The sequence below is a fragment of the Microcaecilia unicolor genome, chromosome 14 (genome assembly GCF_901765095.1).
Source record: "Microcaecilia unicolor chromosome 14, aMicUni1.1, whole genome shotgun sequence".
Taxonomy (NCBI): Eukaryota; Metazoa; Chordata; class Amphibia; order Gymnophiona; family Siphonopidae; genus Microcaecilia; species Microcaecilia unicolor.
This window is the reverse complement of record NC_044044.1, coordinates 21,812,390-21,833,579: the sequence shown is the minus strand read 5'-3', so window position 1 is coordinate 21,833,579 and position 21,190 is coordinate 21,812,390. Positions and strand designations below refer to the sequence as shown.

The 21,190-nt window shown below is 45.4% G+C and overlaps 1 protein-coding gene across 1 annotated transcript in view; it reads left to right on the top strand.

The window, feature by feature from the left end:
• The window catches only part of AP1S1 (adaptor related protein complex 1 subunit sigma 1), a 31,565-nt gene extending 13,834 nt beyond the window's left edge, over positions 1–17,731 (top strand). Inside the window, exons 4-7 of the mRNA XM_030187339.1 lie at positions 2,644–2,781; positions 14,640–16,301; positions 16,504–16,705; positions 16,908–17,731. Coding sequence (XP_030043199.1) covers positions 2,644–2,781; positions 14,640–14,687 — 186 coding nt within the window. The 3' untranslated portion in view covers positions 14,688–16,301; positions 16,504–16,705; positions 16,908–17,731. The remainder of the gene's footprint in view (positions 1–2,643; positions 2,782–14,639; positions 16,302–16,503; positions 16,706–16,907) is intronic.
• The last annotated feature ends 3,459 nt before the right edge of the window (positions 17,732–21,190 follow it).

Here is a 21,190-nt window from a genome sequence, read left to right as displayed (position 1 = left end):
GCAGCCTGACGGTCTCGGCGAGATTCAAAATGGCCGCCGAGACTTCAATTCTCGGCGGCCATTTTGAATCTCGCCAGGGAAGATTGCGTGAGTAGGAAGAAGTGGTGACAGGGCCGGGGGGAGGGCGGGATTCGGACAAGACGCACCGGAGCACCTAGGTTTTAGAGTTGGGAAAAAGGAAAAAAAAAAATTTTTCCTATTTCCCTCCTCTAAAACCTAGGTGCGTCTTATAGTCCGAAAAATACGGTATATCAGATCCATGACCCTTTACCCTTTAGGTATAGGTAAGGGAGACGACAAGCCCACATCTCTTGTTCTGGGCAAATAAAGTGACTGTTGTCCTGCAGTTCTTCTGTTCAGCCTTCTCCTACTGGAGCCGATTTCCTAAGCACACTGTTCTCCAAAGACGAGCGGTTTTCCCAATTGCACAGCTCGGTAGCATCATCCAGAGGCTACTAATATGAAACACATTTTCTAGAGCTTTCCAGCAGAGAGTTGAGTAAAGTGGTGTGGTAGCCATGTTAAGTCCACTTTTACAGGTAATAAATAGAAGTAAAACAGAGAAAAGAAAAGATATCTTTTTTTTTTTATTTGACTAAATACATTTTTTTTGATTAGCTTTCGAAGGTAACCCTTCTTCAGATCAGAAATGAGCAAATGTTGACAAATATCAGAATTTTTAAGTAAAACACAAGAGCATTCCAATGACAGTCTCACAGGAAGAGGATGGGGGTGGGTTAGGTGAGAAACAGAGAGTGATGGATGGTTGATAAGAGGGTGACAAAGCACTTCTCTAATCCCTGGAAACAAAGGTCAACGGAAAGTTTTCAGGAGCTGATATTCTCTTCATTGGATCGGAAGTGTCAAATTACGTTGCTCATTTATTTATTTATTTATTTATTTTTGTTACATTTGTACCCTGCGCTTTCCCACTCATGGCAGGCTCAATGCGGCAGGCAATGGAGGGTTAAGTGACTTGCCCAGAGTCACAAGGAGCTGCCTGTGCCTGAAGTGGGAATCAAACTCAGTTCCTCTGGACAGTCCACCACCCTAACCACTAGGCCACTCCTCCACTGTTGCTACTATTTGAGATTCTACATGGAATGTTGCTATTCCACTAGAAGTCGGCCCTTGCAGATCACCAATGTGGCCGCGCAGGCTTCTGCTTCTGTGAGTCTGACAGACTCACAGAAACAGAAGCCTGCGCAGCCTTGTACATGGAATGTTGCTATTCCACTAGCAACATTCCATGTAGAATCTCCAGTAGTAGCAACATTCCATGTAGAATCTCCAACAGTAGCATCATTCCACGCAGAATCTCCAATAGTAGCAGCATTCCATGTAGTCTCCAATAGTAGCAGCATTCCATGTAGAATCTCCAATAGTAGCAGCATTCCATGTAGAATCTCCAATAGTAGCAGCATTCCATGTAGAATCTCCAATAGTAGCAACATTCCATGTAGAATCTCCAATAGTATCTATTTTATTTTTGTTATATTTGTACCCCGCGCTTTCCCACTCATGGCAGGCTCAATGCGGCTTACATGGGGCAATGGAGGGTTAAGTGACTTGCCCAGAGTCACAAGGAGCTGCCTGTGCCTGAAGTGGGAATCGAACTCAGTTCCTCAGGACCAAAGTCCACCACCCTAACCACTAGGCCACTCCTCCACTGTTGCTACTATTTGAGATTCTACATGGAATGTTGCTATTCCACTAGAAGTCGGCCCTTGCAGATCACCAATGTGGCCGCGCAGGCTTCTGCTTCTGTGAGTCTGACAGACTCACAGAAACAGAAGCCTGCGCAGCCTTGTACATGGAATGTTGCTATTCCACTAGCAACATTCCATGTAGAATCTCCAGTAGTAGCAACATTCCATGTAGAATCTCCAACAGTAGCATCATTCCACGCAGAATCTCCAATAGTAGCAGCATTCCATGTAGAATCTCCAATAGTAGCAGCATTCCATGTAGTCTCCAATAGTAGCAGCATTCCATGTAGAATCTCCAATAGTAGCAGCATTCCATGTAGAATCTCCAATAGTAGCAGCATTCCATGTAGAATCTCCAATAGTAGCAGCATTCCATGTAGAATCTCCAATAGTAGCAGCATTCCATGTAGAATCTCCAATAGTAGCAACATTCCATGTAGAATCTCCAATAGTAGCAACATTCCATGTAGAATCTCCAATAGTATCTATTTTATTTGTGTTACCTTTGTACCCCGCGCTTTCCCACTCATGGCAGGCTCAATGCGGCTTACATGGGGCAATGGAGGGTTAAGTGACTTGCCCAGAGTCACAAGGAGCTGCCTGTGCCTGAAGTGGGAATCGAACTCAGTTCCTCAGGACCAAAGTCCACCACCCTAACCACTAGGCCACTCCTCCACTGTTGCTACTATTTGAGATTCTACATGGAATGTTGCTATTCCACTAGCAACATTCCATGTAGAAGTCGGCCCTTGCAGATCACCAATGTGGCCGCGCAGGCTTCTGCTTCTGAGAGTCTGACGTCCTGCAGTGGGAATCAAACTCAGTTCCTCAGTTCCCCAGGACCAAAGTCCACCCCCTAACCACTAGGCCACTCCTTCACCTGTGGGCTGCTGGTAAGCACTTGTGTCACTCTGATTCTCAACCTCTCTTTCAGGTATGCGAGCTAGATATCATCTTTAATTTTGAGAAAGCCTACTTCATCTTGGATGAGTTCCTGATGGGAGGAGAGATCCAGGATACATCTAAGAAGAGCGTGCTGAAAGCCATTGAACAGTCGGACATGTTACAGGAGGTGAGGAGTCTGGCGAAGGGTAAAGAGGGAGATAAAGTACATCTGCCCCTTGCAATTCACGTGGAGGACATTTTTCGAAAGCCATTCATGCGGATTAAAGTGCTTTCTGGAAATTGCCCTTCCTGTATACGGTTAAAAGTATGCTTGCCTTCTCCATAGTGAACGTAATTTTTTCCTGCGTCGTCGTGCAGAGATTCCTGAGAGGAGTTAGGCCAGGGATGCTCAGCTTAGTCCATGGGATACACCCAACCAGTCAGGTTTTGAAGATCTCAAAATAAATATGCATGAGATAAATTTGCATGCACTGCCTCCTTTGTAATCAGTTATATCTCATGCACATTCATTGTGGATATCCTGAAAACCTGACTGGCTGAGTGTGTTCCGAGGATTGGATTGAGAACTCCTAAGTTAGGCAACAGTGCAAGTAGCTTTGCATTTGCACAATTACAAGTAATTTACTGGCTGGAAAAATTACCTACAGGAAAAAAAATAGAACTCAATAAATCACTGTAGATGCTTGTCTCATAGGGAGCTTTAAAAAGGAAAAGCAAGCCAAATCCGTGAGCAAAAGTGCCCGCGGGCTTTGCACTTAGCTTATAAAACAGAAGGTGGGTCTGCTGCCGGGGTGCGAGACATGACTGTACTGAGACACAGGGTGTACGTCTGCCGTCAGTGTGATGCCGACATTAGTTCCGTGGACTCATTCACTGTGTCTGCTTTTTGGTACATATTTCTCCCTTGCTCACGTTCTGTAATATATATGTCTTTAGTTCTGCAGTAGGTAAGTGTCTCCCGTGCTTTACACGTTTGTATGTATATCTGTCATTGCATCTCATTCGGTGGTGCATGGCTTGATGGATAGAGGGGTGTGTGCAGGGATGTCTCAATTGATGAGTATACGTCTCTGAGTGGGTTATATTCACCACCTCCACCCAATATCCAGCCCACAATGGTAGGGAGCAAAGTCTCAGTTCCGGGAAATAGATCATATTTTGCATCAATGACACACAAACATTGAATTAGGAGTTAATACAATATATAGTGCTCATCAAGGAGTGGAAGTTACTGTAACAGTGAGGTCAGTAGAAGCCCCTCCAGGCTGCCTAGAGTTAAGGAAAGTGGATAGGGAGGCAGGATCATAAAATATATACTTAGCAGACTGCAGTTTTAAGCATACACTTAAAGGAAAGTTAAGCCAGCAAAGATCCCTTGTCTGCAAGACCCCTAGGTTGCAAAGAAAGAAATAGTTGCGGCCTTTTCTGTGTGGGCCTAGTCTCATCAAGAAGGGCCAGGATCGTACAATTAAGGGGAAGTGGGACTTGATATACCGCCTTTCTGTGGTATTTTGCAACTACATTCAAAGCGGTTTACATATATACGGGTACTTATTTTGTACCAGGGGCAATGGAGGGTTAAGTGACTTGCCCAGAGTCACAAGGAGCTGCAGTGGGAATCGAACTCAGTTCCCCAGGATCAAAGTCCACTGCACTAACCACTAGATTAAGAAAAAAGATCTGAGTCCTAAGGACCCCATCCCTATCCAGTTCAAAAACAGTAATTATTTTCCATCCAATTAGGGATGGACAAATCAAAAATTATGAGAAAGTAGTTGCATGTGTCTGTTTTTTGGGTGCAGTCTCATATAAACTGCATCTCTGAAAATTTGGGCTGGAGTGAAGAAGTCCACTGGTACAAATGTACTGTACACATCAGTAGCGTAGCCATCTCTCCAATTTTGATGGCACCCAGGAGTGGACTGGAGGGGCAACACATTCATCCTCTCTCCCCCCCCCCCCCCCCTTCCCAACACACATGCTCTAAACATACAGAATATCAGCTAGGACCCACATAAGTATTTCTGGCCACTTCCTCCTCCCCCACCCCCGGTATATCAAATCCCATCCCCTTTCCCTTTCTCCTTCCCCACCGGAAGAACATCAAGATCCTTCTGCGGGATCCCCTCCCCCAGACTATCAAGCCCTTCCTCCGGGATCATGGCGGGCTTACCTGACCGATTCCTGGTGATCAGCCTAGACCTTGTGGGGTGTTGCATTTGCCGACCACCAGATGGAGACAGAGAAATGCAATAGTTCCTGTGATTTGCCCCTTTAAGGGCTCCATTAAGGCAGTGATCTTTAGTATTTTTCTGTCCCTAGCAGCCTAATCTTTGGGGATAATCTTCCCCTGTATGTACACACACAAACACGGAATACCAGTGCCCAAACCTTTTTCATCCTCATTTCTTTGGGGTATTCCTGGCAGTGGTGGAGCTACTGCTTTACCCCCTCGCCGGATGTCCTGGGTTCTTCATACCAGTGTTTGTGTGTTGATTCATATGTTAAAAGTCTATTCTCCCAGAAGCTGTTAGGACTGGCCTGTATTAGCTACTTTGTGACAACCTGAAAAAAAAGTTTGATGTATTTAATTGAATGCAAAATTTATATCCCATTCCCTGCCTTGGGGATCTGAACATTCTTTTTTATTATTTAAACTCATTTGTATCCAGTATTTTAGAAAATAAATATTGATAAAACATAAACTAAGTAGTAATTTCATTAAATTTGTCCAACATTATCAATACCACAGTCAGCCCACATTAAGGATAGAAAAAGATATTTATTTAGCAAATAAGCTAAACAATAATAATAAATAAAAAACAGTTCTAACATATTTTATCAGTCTATCTTGAATGCCTTGTAACCCTATCGCCCTTTATCCAGTCACCTGAACTCAGAATGTTATCGGCAAGAAATTGTTTCAGATGGAGCGGGATCCTCAAACGAGTAGTGTAACCCTGATATTGCCCTCCACACTCAGATCAGGAAGAGGTTAAAAAGTTTTTTTTATTTTCCCTATAACTTTTGCTTGATTATCGGTACCACATGAAATTTGAGTCTTCTGATCGTTATCTCAACTACTACGCTCCAATTAATCCTACTTATGAGGATCAGACAGGAGTCTATCTAATGTGATCTAATTTTGTAAACTGCATTGAACCCTGAATAAGGGATTTTAGCAGTATTTATTATCTCATTTATACCCCACATTTTCCCAACTGCGTCAGGCTCAATGTGGCTTACATCGCACCGTAGAGGCAGACGCCAATGCAGTAAATTAAGCTAATACTACATAAAACCTACATTCCTCAGCGACCCTCCAGACCGGTCAAGACGCGTGGGTTATGTCCTCCTACCAGCAGAGGGAGACTGAGAAAACACTAAGCTTTTGAAGCCTGTATATATAACCTGTGCAGAACCTCCACTAGCCAGTATTTTCTCAGTCTCAGCAGAGGTAGCAGTTGACAGCCTGTGCAGTCTCCAATAATCTGGTGAGGTAGTTTGTCATTGGGTCGTAGGATTTTTTTTTTTCCTTACAAACTTTATTCTGTTGCAGTACCCTGTACGTGTGTGTAAAAAAAAAAAAAAAAAAAAAGTGCTTTGAGGCCCTGGGTCTGGTGGGGCCCAGTTTTTCCCCCTGGGGTGTTACACCTATGTTTGGGTCCCTCCCCCTGTGCTGCTCTCTATTTCTGTTTGCTTGGCAGCTTTGTGCCTCGGCTGCTTTCTCAGTATTGTAGCCTTGAGTGCCTTACAATTTCCAGATGCCAGAATTAGAGTACTGTGCCTTTAAGGTCAGTTATTCTATTTCGTTTTGCTTGGCAGCTTTGTGCCTCGGCTGCTTTCTCAGTATTGTAGCCTTGAGTGCCTTACAATTTCCAGCTGCCAGAGTTGGAGTACTGTGCCTTTAAGGGCATTTATTTCTTTATTTTCAGCGGACCGAACGGGGGTTTCGATTCCTTGCTGGAACGAGAGAGCAGCGCTTCAGTGCTTTTGCAGTGTGAGTGAGTTTTTGGTTTGGCGCGTTTGCGGAACAGCTTTTCCCTTCCCTCGTGGTTTATGGCGGCCCAGCTCCTCCGATGGCGCGCGTGCTCGTGGCGAGGGGTAGAGGCGCCGGGCGCTCAGTGTAGCTTTGCGGTGCACCTATAAAGGTGGCTGCGGCACCCCCCGACTTGACCGCGGAGGGATTGATGGTGTCGGGAGTCTCCGGGTCAGCGGGAGCGTAGGCAGGGCCGCTGTCAGCGGGAACAGTTTCGGCGGGAACAGCCGCCATCTTGAGACTGACGCGGCCCGTGGAGCCAGCTGTTTTTGGGGCCTTCGGCCTCCGTTTTTGGCACAAAAGGGCCTATTGACGGTCCAGGAATGGTGGGCTTTCCTCCAGATTTTGTCTGGACGCGGTATCAGGCCTGGAGATCGGGACCCCCCCCCCCCCTAATTGGAAGAGGGGGCTATTTCCATCTTGGCTGAGAGACCACGGTTAGAGTGGTCAGAGGACAGGCAATGTTTTTTTCCTGTAGCTGCAGAAGCTGTGCTTAGTGATCTGGGGGAGTCAGATGGAATTGACGGCTCTCAGGAGCAGGATTGGTGGATTCCTGGAGAGGATCCTTCAATAGTGCGGATTTTCCATAGAGATGAGCTGTCAGAACTCATAGATCAGGTGTCGTCCACCCTTCAGTTTGGTCCTGAGGTGGCTTTGGGGGAAACTGTCCAGGATCCGTTGGTGAAGGGCATTCAGCGTCAGGCGTGATCCTTCCCTATGAACAAGGATCTCCGGGAGATGATTTGTCAGGAATGGGATTTGCCGTGTATGGTGGCAAAGGCAATGGCGAGGCTTTATCCCCTCCCTCAGGACGATAGGGATTCCTTTAAGGCTCCCACGGTAGATGCAGTAGTGACGGCAGTAATTATAGCTACGGCTATCCCGGTTGATGGAGGAACGGCCCTCCGTGATCCTCAGGATAGGAAGTTGGGATCTTTTCTCAAGCGTAATTTTGTTTTGTCGGCTCTAGCCCTGCAGGCCTCGGTTTGTGGGGGTCTGGTAGCTCGGGCATGTTTTCGTTGGGCCAAGAAGCTCCTGGATGATTCGGTAGATGTTGGTTCTTCTGGGGGTCAGGAGTTAGCCGACTTGGACATGGGTTCATCCTTTTTGTCTGAGGCTTTTATGATTTGTTGCCTACTTCAGACAAAAAATATGGCTATGGTTGTGGGTCTCTGCCACTTAAGGGAGCTATGCTCTTTGGAGAAGATTTGGACAAGTTAGTGTGAGGTCTTAGTGATACCAAGGTTCTATGGCTTCCAGATTTTCGGTTCAAGGCAGGGGCCAGAACTAGTTCCTCTCGGGGACGGTTTAGGGAGGCTCAGCGGTATAGGCCGGGCAGATCGAGTGGGACCTACCCCTAGCTGTCTGTTTGTCTGTCCAATTTAGATTGTAAGCTCTGTTGAGCAGGGACTGTCTTTTCATGTTAATTTGGACAGCGCTGCATAAGTCTAGTAGTGCTATAGAAATGTTTAATAGTAGTAGGACCTCTAGGGGTCGGTTTTTCCAGCGCGCACAGTTCTTTCGTGAGAGTCGTCACGGAGGGCGTGGCTTTTCCGCAGGAGGTTAGTATTCAGGCTGCAATTCCCAATGAAGGTGTGCGGGCTCAGGCTCTGGTGCATGTTGGGGCTCGGCTGAGTCTGTTTTACCAGAGCTGGGCCCAAATCAGGTCAGATCAGTGGGTTCTCAAGGTGTTTCGAGGCGGATATGCGCTGGAATTCGAAAGCTGTTCTCCCGAAGTGTTTCTGGAATCCTTCTGTCGGTCTTGGAGCAAGAGGGCAGCAGTGAGGGACACTCTGCGGTGGCTGCTCGCGTTGGGAGCCGTGGTTCCTGTTCCTTCAGATCAGCAACGCTCAGGGTGCTATTTGATCTATTTTGTGGTCCACAAGAAAGAGGACACTTTTCGTCCCATTTTAGATCTCAAAAGGGTCAATGCGGCACTCAAGGTGCCCTCTTTCCGGATGGAGACGTTGCGGTCGGTCACTGGTGCGGTCCGGAAAGGAGAGTTTCTCACTTCCCTGGATTTGACGGAAGCTTATCTTCACTTTCCTTCGTGCAGCCTTTTGGTTCCAAGTTACAGGGTCCGATTCGTCGGTTCCTTGCAGAGAAGGCGCCGACGGCCCGTACTTATCGTCAGGTCCTGGGCCTGATGGCGGCGACCATAGAGGTAGTTCCGTGGGCCAGGGCGCACATGCGTCAGGTACAGTCAGCTCTGCTCAGTCGTTGGTCCCCTCTGTCGCAGGACTTGGAAATGTGTTGTCTGCTGTCGGTGGCCCCTCGTCTCAGTCTCCGCTGGTGGCTCAACCCGCGCAATTTGGGAAAAGGAATGCCGTTGGAGTCCCCACAGGGGCTGGTAATGGTCACAGATGCCAGTCTGCAAGGTTGGGGGGCACATTGTCTCGGTCAGGTAGCTCAAGGCCGGTGGTCTCGGGCAGAAACAGAGTGGTCCATCAACCGGCTGGAAACTCGGGCCATTCGGGTGGCGCTCCAGGCCTTGACGTCGGTGGTTCGCCACAAGGCAGTCCGAGTGCTCTGTGACAATGCCATGGCAGTAGCATATGTCAACCGTCAAGGGGGGACGAAGAGCCTTGGCGGCGCAGTTGAACTCATCTTCAGGCTCTCTTGGCAGCGCATGTGGCCGGGGTAGGTCACATAGATGCAGATTATCTCAGCAGGCACACTCTAGATCCCAGAGAGTGGTCTTTTCTTCGGTCAGTGTTCCAGTGAGTTGTGTCGGTCTGGGGACTTTCGGTGATCTTAGGGCAACGGCTCGCTATGCGCAAGTTCAGAGATTTTTTTTTTTTTTCAGTCGCTGAAGAGACCCTTGAGCGGAGGGAATCGACGCTCTTGTTGCCTTGGCCTCGGGAGTGACTGTATGTGTTTCCTCCGTGGCTGTTAGTCGGTCGAGTAATATAGCGCATCGAACATCACTTCGGTCGGGTGATTCTGGTAGCTCCGGATTGGCAGCGTCGACCATGGTACGGAGACCTGGTGCGGTTGGCAGGGGCGGCGGCCCTGCCTTTGTTGGGATCAGTTCTGTGTCAAGGCCCGATAATCATGCCGGATCCGGCTCGGTTTTCGCTTATGGCTTGGCTCTTGAGCGGCACAAGTTGAAGAAGAAGGGGCTTTCGTCCAGTGGCTTTGCTACGATGTTGAGTTGCCGTAGACGATCCACTTCCTTGGCGTATGTCCGGGTTTGGAGAATCTTTGAGCACTGGTGTGAAGACCATCGAGTTCGGCCGTTTCGCTCTTCGGTGGCGGAAGTTTTGGAATTTTTGCACGATGGTGTTGATAGGGGTCTGGCCTTGTCTACACTGAAGGTTCAGGTGGCAGCTTTGTCATGTTTTCGTGGGAAGCTTCAGTGAAAGTCCTTCGCGTCTGTGCCTGAGGTAGTGCGCCTCAGTGACGGATGGTGCCTCCGTGGGATTTGAAGCTAGTTTTGGATGCTTTGATCAGGCCTCCGTTTGTGCCGCTGGTATCGGCATCTTGTAAGGATTTATCTTTAAAGACGGTCTTGTTGGTGGCGATTACTTCAGCACGGAGTGTTTCAGAGCTTCAGGCTTTGTCTTGTAGGGAACCATTTTTGTCCTTTCTGAGGGAAAGGTTTCGTTGCGGACGGTGCTTTCCTTTTTTGCCCAAGGTGGTTTCCGAGTTCCATGTTAATCAGGTCATCTCTCTGCCAGTGTTGGGTGATATGGCTGGAGATTCGGAGCAGCGTGGTATTGCCAAGCTGGATGTCAGGAGAGTTTTGAGTTGTTATCTCTCTGGAACTCAGGACTTCAGAGCCTCTGACCATTTGTTCGTTCTTCAGGGTGGCCCAAAGAAGGGTGCAGCGGCTCCTAAGGTGACCATAGCACGGTGGTTGAAGGAGGCGGTTGCATCTGCTTACTTGGTGAAGGGTCCTGTGGTGCCTAGGGGCTAGTCTGCTCATTCCACTAGGGGAATGGCAGCCTCGTGGGCGGAGAATAGTATGATTTCTCTGTTAGATATTTGTCGGGCTGCGGTTTGGTTTTCGTTGCATTCCTTTGTGAAGCATTATAGGATTCCTGTGCATGCAAAGGACGAGGTGCACTTTGGGGCAGCAGTTTTGACCTCTGGCCTTAGTAGGTCCCTCCCGTAAGTTAGTTACTGCTCTGGTACGTCCCACGCGTCTTGACCGGTCTGGAGGGTCGCTGAGGAAGGTGAAATTAGATCTTACCTGCTAATTTTCTTTCCTCTAGACCCTCCAGACCGGTCAAGAGCCCGCCCTGTCTGTATTGGAGGCCAGGAGGTGTGTTTGTTGGATAATTCTTGGCTGCTGTAGATTGTTGTTTCTCTAATTGCAGACTGTTTATTTCTGTTTTGTGATAGGAGTCCGGGACTGGTGGGGCTCTTCTTTGATAGTCCACCTGTAGAAGCCCAACTGTTTATCAAAGGCAAAGGAACATGTTTCTGTAAGAGCAAGCGGAAGATGTTTCTTGTTTTTGCAGTTTACTGTGACCACGTACAGGGTTGCTAGTTGTTGTTAGTGTTTTTTGTTTCTCTGCTTTGTCAGGGTTATACTAGCTAGTGGAGGTTCTGCACAGGTTATATATACAGGCTTCAAAAGCTTAGTGTTTTCTCAGTCTCCCTCTGCTGGTAGGAGGACATAACCCACGCGTCTTGACCGGTCTGGAGGGTCTAGAGGAAAGAAAATTAGCAGGTAAGATCTAATTTCACCTTAGAAATAATGGAGAGGATGGTGAAGGAACGGAAGGAACAGGAAAACCAGGGGAGAGGAAGGAAGGGTGGATGTATCCAAAATTGTCATTAGATTGATGTGTATCAAGCAGTGGAGACACATGCTGAGTCTTTGGGGTAGGCTTTTCCCAATAACATGGTCTTGAGAGATTTCCTGAAATTTAGATGGTTGTGGATGGTTTTTATAGTTTTTGGCAAAGAATTCCATAGTTATGAGCTGATGAAGGAGAAGGATCAAGCATACGTGGATTTGTACTTAAGTCCGTTGCCGTTTGGGTAATGAAGGTTTAGGTATGAACGGGATAGTCTTAATGCATTCCTGGGTGGTAGGGTGATTAGTTTAATCATGTAGCCAGGGACTTCACCATAGAGAATTTTGTGAACTAGGGAGCCGATTTTAAAGGTGATTCGATCCTTGACAGGAAGCCAATGCAATTTCTCTCGGAGGGGTTTGGCACTTTCAAATTTGGATTTTCCATAAATTAATCTGGCCGCTGTGTTTTGGAGTATATAAGATCAAATTTGAATTTGATCTCCAAAAAGGCGTTATGATGAATCTGGGTTGCTCATGAGAGACGTCTGAGAATACCAACACCCTTTGACCACAGAAAAGAACATTCCTCAGCTTGAAAGAAGCCTTAAGAATCTCAGTGTTTGTTAGTTGCATAGCTGAAAAAAGCAGGAAGGGTGGCCTTAGTTCTAATGGTATCTTTAAGGCTTTGAGAGTTTCAAATGATCAAGACCACCATCCGCATGATCCGGCCCCCACGACAGTTTAGAAATGTAATAGCAGTAATTCAGTACACTTTTATCTGATTCAAGAAAATACAGCGTTTCAGAAATAAACTTCTGGAGTATAGTTCTGCTGAAAAAGTAAATGAGTCGGAGGAAAATTAAGGAGCCTCAGTTTTCTAGCTCTGCAAATTTTCTAAATTGTCATATTTATAATGGAGTTTAGAGAGTTCTTTGTACTGGATCTGCCTGAAACAATTGTACTTGAGGTTTCAAAGTTAAATGGTCTTTGTGAAGAAAATCCATTTTCTGGACCAAATCCTGTAATTTATCAAATGCGTCTGAAGAAAAATTACACAAGCCTGAAGCAGTGCCCTGCAGTAATCCTCCTGTCCGCCAGATAGCCAACAAGGCAGTTCCCCTATAGAAGACATACATAGAAGCTTGCTCATTAGAAGAAATCATACCCTCCCCCTGGATAGTCTGAGGGGGTCTAGGGATCTGATCTTCCTTTCAAAGGGAGAGTCTGAAGTCCTTTCATGTGACCTTTCTGGAAGTGTGACAGAAAACAATTTGCCATCAGTCTTATCAGACAGACCTGTATATGGACATGAGACTATTTGAGGGGTGTATGAAAGAGAATTCATTTTCCCACCGAACTCTGACCCTAACTCTTGCAGTGTTCTCTGAAGACTGCACAGGCAGTATTGGTGCATCACCTCCCCACCCCACCCCACCCCAGCTGCCTTCTTGGTATTTGTTTGGCCCATGCCTTTAGGATTTGGGTCTTCGTGCAAGTATTGGTGCTGCTTTACTTCTCTCCCCATGTCCTGGGTTCTTTATTTATTTATGGGTTGCTTATATCCCACATTTTCCCACTCATGCAGGCGCAATGTGGCTTACAGAAAGTTATGTAAAAATTACAAAGGCAAAAGCACAGAAAAGCGTACAAGATGCAAAAAGGGGGAGGAGAATCTAACAGTATGAGCTAGGCAGGGAAGGGACAAGGGGGTGCATCAATCAACAGCGGAAATTAGGGAGTAAGTCTTGGCAAAGAAGGAGGTCTTTAACAGCTTCTTGAAGAGGGTATGGTCCTCTTGAGTTTTAAGGTGGCGAGGTAGAGCGTTCCAGTGTTTGGGACTCCAGTAGCGGAAGGACGAGGTGAAGATCTTCTTGTACTTGACACCCTTACAGCTCGGGAAGTGGAGGTGGAGATAGGACCGAGCAGCAGAGTTGGCATTTCTAGGCGGAAGGTCGATCAATGGGAGCATGTAATCCGGGGCAGCTATTCATGGCTATTTCATGCTACTGTTAGTGCCCTTCTTGGTGTTGTGGGGTCTTCATTCTTCCGTGGCAGATACCTGCTAGTAGGTTTGCTTTAAAAATGGTTGGAAAACCTCACTCGCTGTATTTACTTCAGTGGACCCAAATCATTTGGAATAGGAATGTGAACTGGAACTTTTCCCATGCACCTACCTAGTCTCTAGTTTTATGGCGGATGGGTCTGGTTGCCATATGTCAAGAGTCTCTCTCTGGTGAGTGAATGTGTGTCGTATGTATGTCTCACTTTTGGTCTCTTCTCTGTGGTGGATGGATGGTTTCCTCCAGCTGCTGAATTTTTCTCCTTGGCTGTAATCAGTGCTGTCTTCTCTGCTGCAGAGGTGACTCATCCATCTCACAGCCTTCAGTCCATCATTAGCGACACACAAAACTGATGCAGTTTATCTCTGGCAAGAACATGTTTTGTTTCTGTACGGCTGAAAAGGCTAGCGGCTTCACCTCTGCCACGTGCAGACAGCAAACTGTTCAGAGCGGATAATGTTATTATGTTCTTTGGGAGGTGGATGTGTCTGTGTTGGGAGCTGGGGGTGCAAGAGAGGGGGTGGGGTGAATCTGCTGAAATCAAGGGGGGTACAGGAAGTGGGTTTATCTGCTGCTGGTACATAGTATAGAGTTGTTGGGAGTCAGAGTGCAGGAGGAGAGGGTGTGGTTGCCATGTTAGTCCACCTGAATGCACAGAACTAAAAGTTTAAACAAAAATAAAGAAAAAGAAATTTGGCTCATTTAATAACACTTCTTGACAAGCTTTCAGGCACCAGCTGTTCTTAACCTAAGAAATGAAAACCTATGAAAAGGGATTTGTCTTATTTTGTTTTTATCATCTTTCTTTCTGAGCTGAGAACGAGAGAATGCAGGACGTAGGTATCTGTGCTGGATTTCTTTATTGTAGGAGGTATGTCTCTGTCCTTGCTGGAGAGAGAAATGGTGCAGGAGGTGGGTGTGAGTGGCAAGATTGAAGAGGTGCGGAAGGTGAGTTAGTGTTAGTGTATGGGTGAGATGCAGAAAGTGACCGTCTCTGTGCTTGGAATCGACCGTTTGGATGACTGCAGTGTGTCTATATTGAGAGTGAGGGTGCTAGAATTGGAGGGATGTGATCTGTTGGCAGTGGAAATAAGAGACGTAGAAGATAGGTGCTGCTGACCCTGTACTGTTTGACTCCTCTCCCTCAATTTCCTTTTGTTTTGTCTCTGCTGCAGGAGGATGAGTCACCCCGTAGTGTGCTGGAAGAAATGGGACTTGCCTAGCAACCAGCTGCAGCCGCTTTCGCTAGGGAACTTTAATCACTTTGTTCTTGACTTATGAGGGGCACCAACAATACAGCTTTGCCTTCCCCATGTGCCCAGGACCCCTTCTTGTACAACTCCCATTAACCCCGTGTACCCCAAAATGTATTGGGTATAATGTCCACTCTCCCAAATCTACGTAGGAGCCTGTCTTATACATCTGCCATTGCCACCGTTTGCCTAAGCGCCAAGCCTGGGTGCCGCCTGTCCTCGCGACACTAGGGCAACACAGCAAAGGCTACTGCAATGTTGAGGTAACCTAACACTAACTAGAGAATAGCAATAACCTGAAACATTTAAAATACTGAAAAAATACTTTTTAAAGGAGAAAAGCCCTCAAACTAAAGGACAAAGCCTTTAGTATGGTCTGGTTTAATATTTCAAACCAATGCGTTGTTTCTATCATCGGGCAAAAAACTCCTTATTGTGAAGACTTTTTTACTCTTTTAGACTTCTTTGTGTGATTACAGGAAATCTTTCAAAATGTGCAAAAGCACGAAAGATAAGTGCTGAGTTTTTGCACATTTTGAAAGATTTCCTGTAATCACACAAAGAAGTCTAAAAGAGTAAAAAAAAGTCTTCACAATAAGGAGATTTTTGCCCAATGATAGAAACAACGCATTGGTTTGAAATATTAAACCAGACCATACTAAAGGCTTTGCCCTTTAGTTTCTGAGGGCTTTTCTCCTTTAAAAAGCATTTTTTCAGTATTTTAAATGTTTCAGGTTATTGCTGTTCTCTAGCTGGTAGTAGATTGCTGCCTGTCCTCCCCATGTGCCCAATCTACGACTCTCACCCTCCTCACATGCCCAGTAACAGCCGTGTCCTGCTTATATTTGCATAAATATACATAAATGTGGAGTCTTCTCTCATGCATACATTTCATATCATCCTACCTACAAATTATTCCTCCAGATGTTTGGAGGGGAGAGGAGCAGATGTATGCAAAACCAGCCCCTGGTGCGTTGGAAGAAAGGGCAGATGCATATATTACAAGCTCATAGCGTAGGGGAGATTTGTACATACCTCAGTCCTGAGGCACATTGTGTAGGTTATAGTAGAGTTGTCTTTCTGCTGATGCCTTGAGGGTTCGAGGTGGTTTTGACATCTTTTTTGAAAGGAAACACAAAATCATTGATTTTTGTACATTTGAAGAATTTCAAACAATCAGAGGAAATTATAAGGGATTCTTAGAGGGACCAAGTATTTATCTGGACATTCTGCAGTGGATCCTAAAAGGAACCGAGTGTCCACCCCGGCCAACTACTGGATGCTCAGAGGGACCAAGTGTGGAGGTCTGTGACGATCCTAAAAGGGACTGAGTGTCCATCCTGGGCAAATGCGATGAATGCTAACAGAGACCAAATAACTATTCAGATACCTGTAATGGATCCTAAAATGGAACTGGCATTCATCCTGACCAATCACGATGGATCCTAACAGAATTTGCATCCATCCTATCTAGATATGGTAAAGCTGAAAAAAAGGGACAAAGTATTGATCTTATAAGATAATCAGCATCCGTCTTGGCCAGACGGGACAAATCATAAAGGGAATCAGCATCTATCCTGCCAGGTATGATGAATCCTAAAAGGGTATTGGCATCAGTCCTGCGAGAGGTGATGAATTCTAAAAGGGAATCGGCATCCGTCCCTTCCAGATAAGGGACAGAGGATTCATCTTAAGCCTGACACAGTGGACCCTAAAAGGGAATCCGCATCCATTCTGACCAAATACAATGGACCCCCACAAGGGACCAAGTGTCCACCATGGCCAGGTATGATGAATCCTAAAAGGGTATTGGCATCAGTCCTGCGAGAGGTGATGAATTCTAAAAGGGAATCGGCATCCGTCCCTTCCAGATAAGGGACAGAGGATTCATCATAAGCCTGACACAGTGGACCCTAAAAGGGAATCCGCATCCATTCTGACCAAATACAATGGACCCCCACAAGGGACCAAGTGTCCACCGTGGCCAGGTATGATGAATCCTAAAAGGGTATTGGCATCAGTCCTGCGAGAGGTGATGAATTCTAAAAGGGAATCGGCATCCGTCCCTTCCAGATAAGGGACAAAGGATTCATCATAAGCCTGACACAGTGGACCCTAAAAGGGAATCCGCATCCATTCTGACCAAATACAATGGACCCCCACAAGGGACCAAGTGTCCACCGTGGCCAGGTGTGATGGATCCTAAAACAGGGTGTATCTGCTGCAGCCAAACGGGAACCATTGTTTGGCAGATAGGGATGACAGAGAAGTCCTGTCCTCAAATTCGCTTTAGATTTATCCAGTTACGTTGTGTTTCTCTATTTAATTTTTTTTTTCAGACAAGGGTTTATTAATGAGTTAGAACTTGCTAAGCTCTGTGCTTTACACCCCAATTTCTCTCTCCATTTTTTTTTATTTTGTTTTATTTAACCTTACACCAGATGAAACCAAAAGAAAATGCTTTCTCCATAATGAGCCTCCTCCAGGTACCAAAATCCTCCACCCTCCTCCTCCTCATTTTGGTAGGAAATAGGAGGAGTCTTGTAATCTCTCAGATGGCCAGGCTTCGGGAGGGGGTGCCTGTGGCAGCTCGGTGCTAAGGGCTAGTGTACCTTTGTTCCCTAACATCTTTTTTTTTTTTCTCTCTCTCTCTGTCCCTAATCACAGGGTCCTCAAATCCAGTCTTCGGGGTTTACAACCCAGCCTGGTTTTCAGGATTTTCACAATGAATATGCATGAGCTCTGTTTGTATGCAATGGAAGCAGCAAATGCAAATATCCATTGTAGAAATCCTGAAAACCAGGCTGGGTTGTGGACCTCGAAGGCTGGATTTGAAGACCCCCCCCCCCTCCCTAAGGGATGGGAGTGGAATAGTCTTGAGCTGATTTTTAGGTGATGTATCATGATTGCTATTGTCTTTTATTGTCAAAATTATACAAAAGGAGATGTCAGTTTACTTTCCACAGACTGATCCTGTCTTACCTTTACCTAATAAAGTACACCTGGAGATTTTGTGATCATGTCTTTGTGTACTTGATTTATCTTTAAATCTTTTTACTAGGACATAAACATTAACATAGATGACAAGACATCTATTACATGAAATTGCAAAGAGGTAATATCGCATATCCCAATGAATATTAAGCCTTGGATTTTCTTAAGTTTCATAATTTCACTCTTCATGTCTCTATACTCCCATCCTGTTCAAATTCAGTAACACAGTACATGACGGCAGATAAAGACCTGCACAGTCCATCCAGTCTGCCCAACAAGGTCTTAATATGGGGCTGTTCCCAGCCAACAGCTCACGTGGTATTGTCTCATTTTTATTCTTTCCAACCAATGCAAGTTGGAAAGGATTATACAAAAGGAGGCAAGAAATGTCTGTCTGGGAGTAGAGTAAAACATCTAAACATTTAACAGAATGTGACGAAACTTGGCATGTAGGAAGGTAAAAAGACATATTCAGTTTGAAAATGGGTCGAATCGATTTGGGGGTTCCAGAGAAATAACCCCCCTCCCCCCCCCCCCCCCCCCCAAAAAAAGAAGAAAACATACAAAGCACAATTGGCCAAATGCATTTCTGTGAGAGGAGTTCAAGCTTCTGTAGAAACTAGCATAGAGCAAAACAGCAGGAATTTCATCTTTCGTAGCTGCATCTCCTTGTTTCCTACCCTCCCAGATTCCCCAAACTGTGTTTACCTCCCCTTCCACCCCACACAATTATCCCACCACCCTCAAACTGCACCCACAACCCAAAAGTGCCCCCTCTCAAGCAAATGGCTGGCTTCCCCAATTTGTCCAGAGGCACATCCTATGGGCCTCCTGTTCTTATGTTTACAGTTTCTATGGCTGCCACTCCCTTCACATGCCCAGCGGCAGTGGCGTCCTGCATATATATATTTTTGCATAAATATACACATTTGTAGCCTTCTCTCGTGCATACATTCATATCATCCTATACATAAATTTTCTGTACTGGACCTTAAGGACTAGATTCTATATATGGCACTGAAAAAATGTCCGCCTAGGTGTATGCTATAATCACCTATCTAGGTGTGGTTTATAGATTATGCCTAGAGGCCATTCCTGCACTTAACTCTAGGCACATCCATTTACACCAAGTAAAACTAGGAGGAAATAATATTTTTTCACTCAGTAGTTAAGCTCTGGAATTCTTTGCCGGAGGATGTGGTAACAGCGGTCAGCGTATCTGGGTTTAAAAAAAGGTTTGGACACATTCCTGGAGGAAAAGTCCATAGTCTGCTATTGAGACAGACATGGGAAGCCAACTGCTTGCCCTGGGATTTGTAGTATGGAATGTTGGTACTCTGAGATTCTGCATGGAATCTCGTCACTGTTTAGGATTCCAGAATCTTGCTATTCTTTGGGGTTCTACATGGAATGTTGCTACCCTTTGAGATTCTGCATGGAATCTTGTCACTCTTTAGGATTCCAGAATCTTGCTATGATTTGGGTTTCTGCCAGGTACTTGTGGCCTGGATTGGCCATTTCTGGGCTAGATGGACCATTGGTCTGACCCAGCATGGCTACTCTTATGTATGTTCTTATGTTGGTGTAAATACCAGCGCCTAAGGCACAGAACCAGGTGTATTCTATAACCCTGCATATAATTTTTCGGAACGCCCATGGTCCGCCTGTGGCCATACCCCTTTTTTGGCAATGTGCATTGGAATTAACGTGCACCACTTTACAGAATATGCTTAGAAATTGGGCTCGTAAATTCTAATTTATTTGTTTATTTTATTTATTTATTTGTTACATTTGTATCCCACATTTTCCCACCTATTTGCAGGCTCAATGTGGCTTACATAATACCGTAGAGGTAATTGCCTTTTCCGGTAGTGAAATACAGAGAGTTGTAGTAGACGAGTAAGGTTCATGCGTTATAGGCACATTGGGGAATCGTAGAGGGGAAGAGTTGCGTAGAGTCTATTACGAGCTTTGGTTTCATTGTGTTGCGAGGTTTAGGCACTTAGGTTGGGTCGGATGGGTATGCCTTTTGAACAGGTTGGTTTTTAGTGCTTTCCTGAAGTTCAGGTGGTTGTACATGGTTTTCACGGCTTTTGGTAATGCGTTTCACATTTGTGTGCTTATGTAGGAGAAGCTGGATGCGTAGGTTGATTTGTATTTGAGTCCTTTGCAGCTTGGGTAGTGGAGGTTTAGGTATGTTCGTGTTGATCTGATTGTGTTTCTTATTGGTAGGTCTATGAGGTCTGTCATGTATCCCGGGGCTGCGCCATAGATAATTTTGTGGACCAAGGTGTAGATTTTGAAAGTGATACATTTGATTGGTAGCCAGTGTAGTTTTTCTCTGAGTGGTTTGGCGCTTTCGAATCGTGCTTTGCCAAATATGTCTGGCAGCTGTATTTTGAGCAGTCTGAAGTTTCTTTATGAATTCTTCTTTGCATCCCGCGTAGATTCCATTGCAGTAATCTGCATGGCTTAGTACCATTGATTGTATCATGCTGCGAAATGTTTCCCTCTGGAAGAAAGGTTTCACGCGTTTGAGTTTCCACATTGCGTTGAACATTTTCTTAGTTGTAGATTTAACTTGGCTCTCAAGTGTAAGGTTTTGGTCAATAGTGATGCCAAGGATTTTCAGGCTGTCTGCAATAGGGAGGGTGTGGTCCGGAGTGTTTATGGTTGTGGGTTTGTACGTGTTGTATTGGGATGAGAGGATGAGGCAGTGTGTTTTATCTGTGTTGATTTTTAGTTGAAATGAGTTTGCCCATGAGTCCACGATGTTTAGACTGAGTTCGATTTCGGCTTCTAGTCTACAAATACCTGAACTGTTCAATGCGGATTACAAAAAAAGAAAACTGGACTAACACAATCCAGGAATTGCATATTAAAACTTAATAAAGATCAGTCAGCTCAGAACTACTTATCAAACAACCAAATATTTGAAATTGGTACAAATTTTCAAAGGTAATGAATTCCATAATACCACAGATTGGTACTGAGGAGAAGCATTAAATATGGACCTATAAGATGTTTCACAGATGGAAAGTGTAAAAGCATGAAGTTATGAGTGTTATATGGTGAATTAATATGCAGTACACTGGCCCAGTCACAAATATAGAAAGACGCTAAACCGTTTAAGATGTTATAAATAAAAGTACAGTGCTTAAAATTAGCCCTGGCTGAAAATATAAGTCGAGCTGCTGCATTCTGCAGCAGTTGATCTCTATTAACTAGAGTTCTTTAACAACCCATGTATATAATATTACTGTAATCCACTCTGGACAAAACCAAAGCCCGAACCACATTAGATCTCACATATATCACTCCATACAGTTCTTAAACAACAATTCATCTAACTCAACTGTATAAGATTGTCCTAGGATGCAATCATCCAAAAATAGTCCATCGTGGACCAATCACTCCGCGTTGGCAGTACACAAATATGTCCTGGTAGTCCACTGTCCAATCAGTGAAAAGTTCAGCAG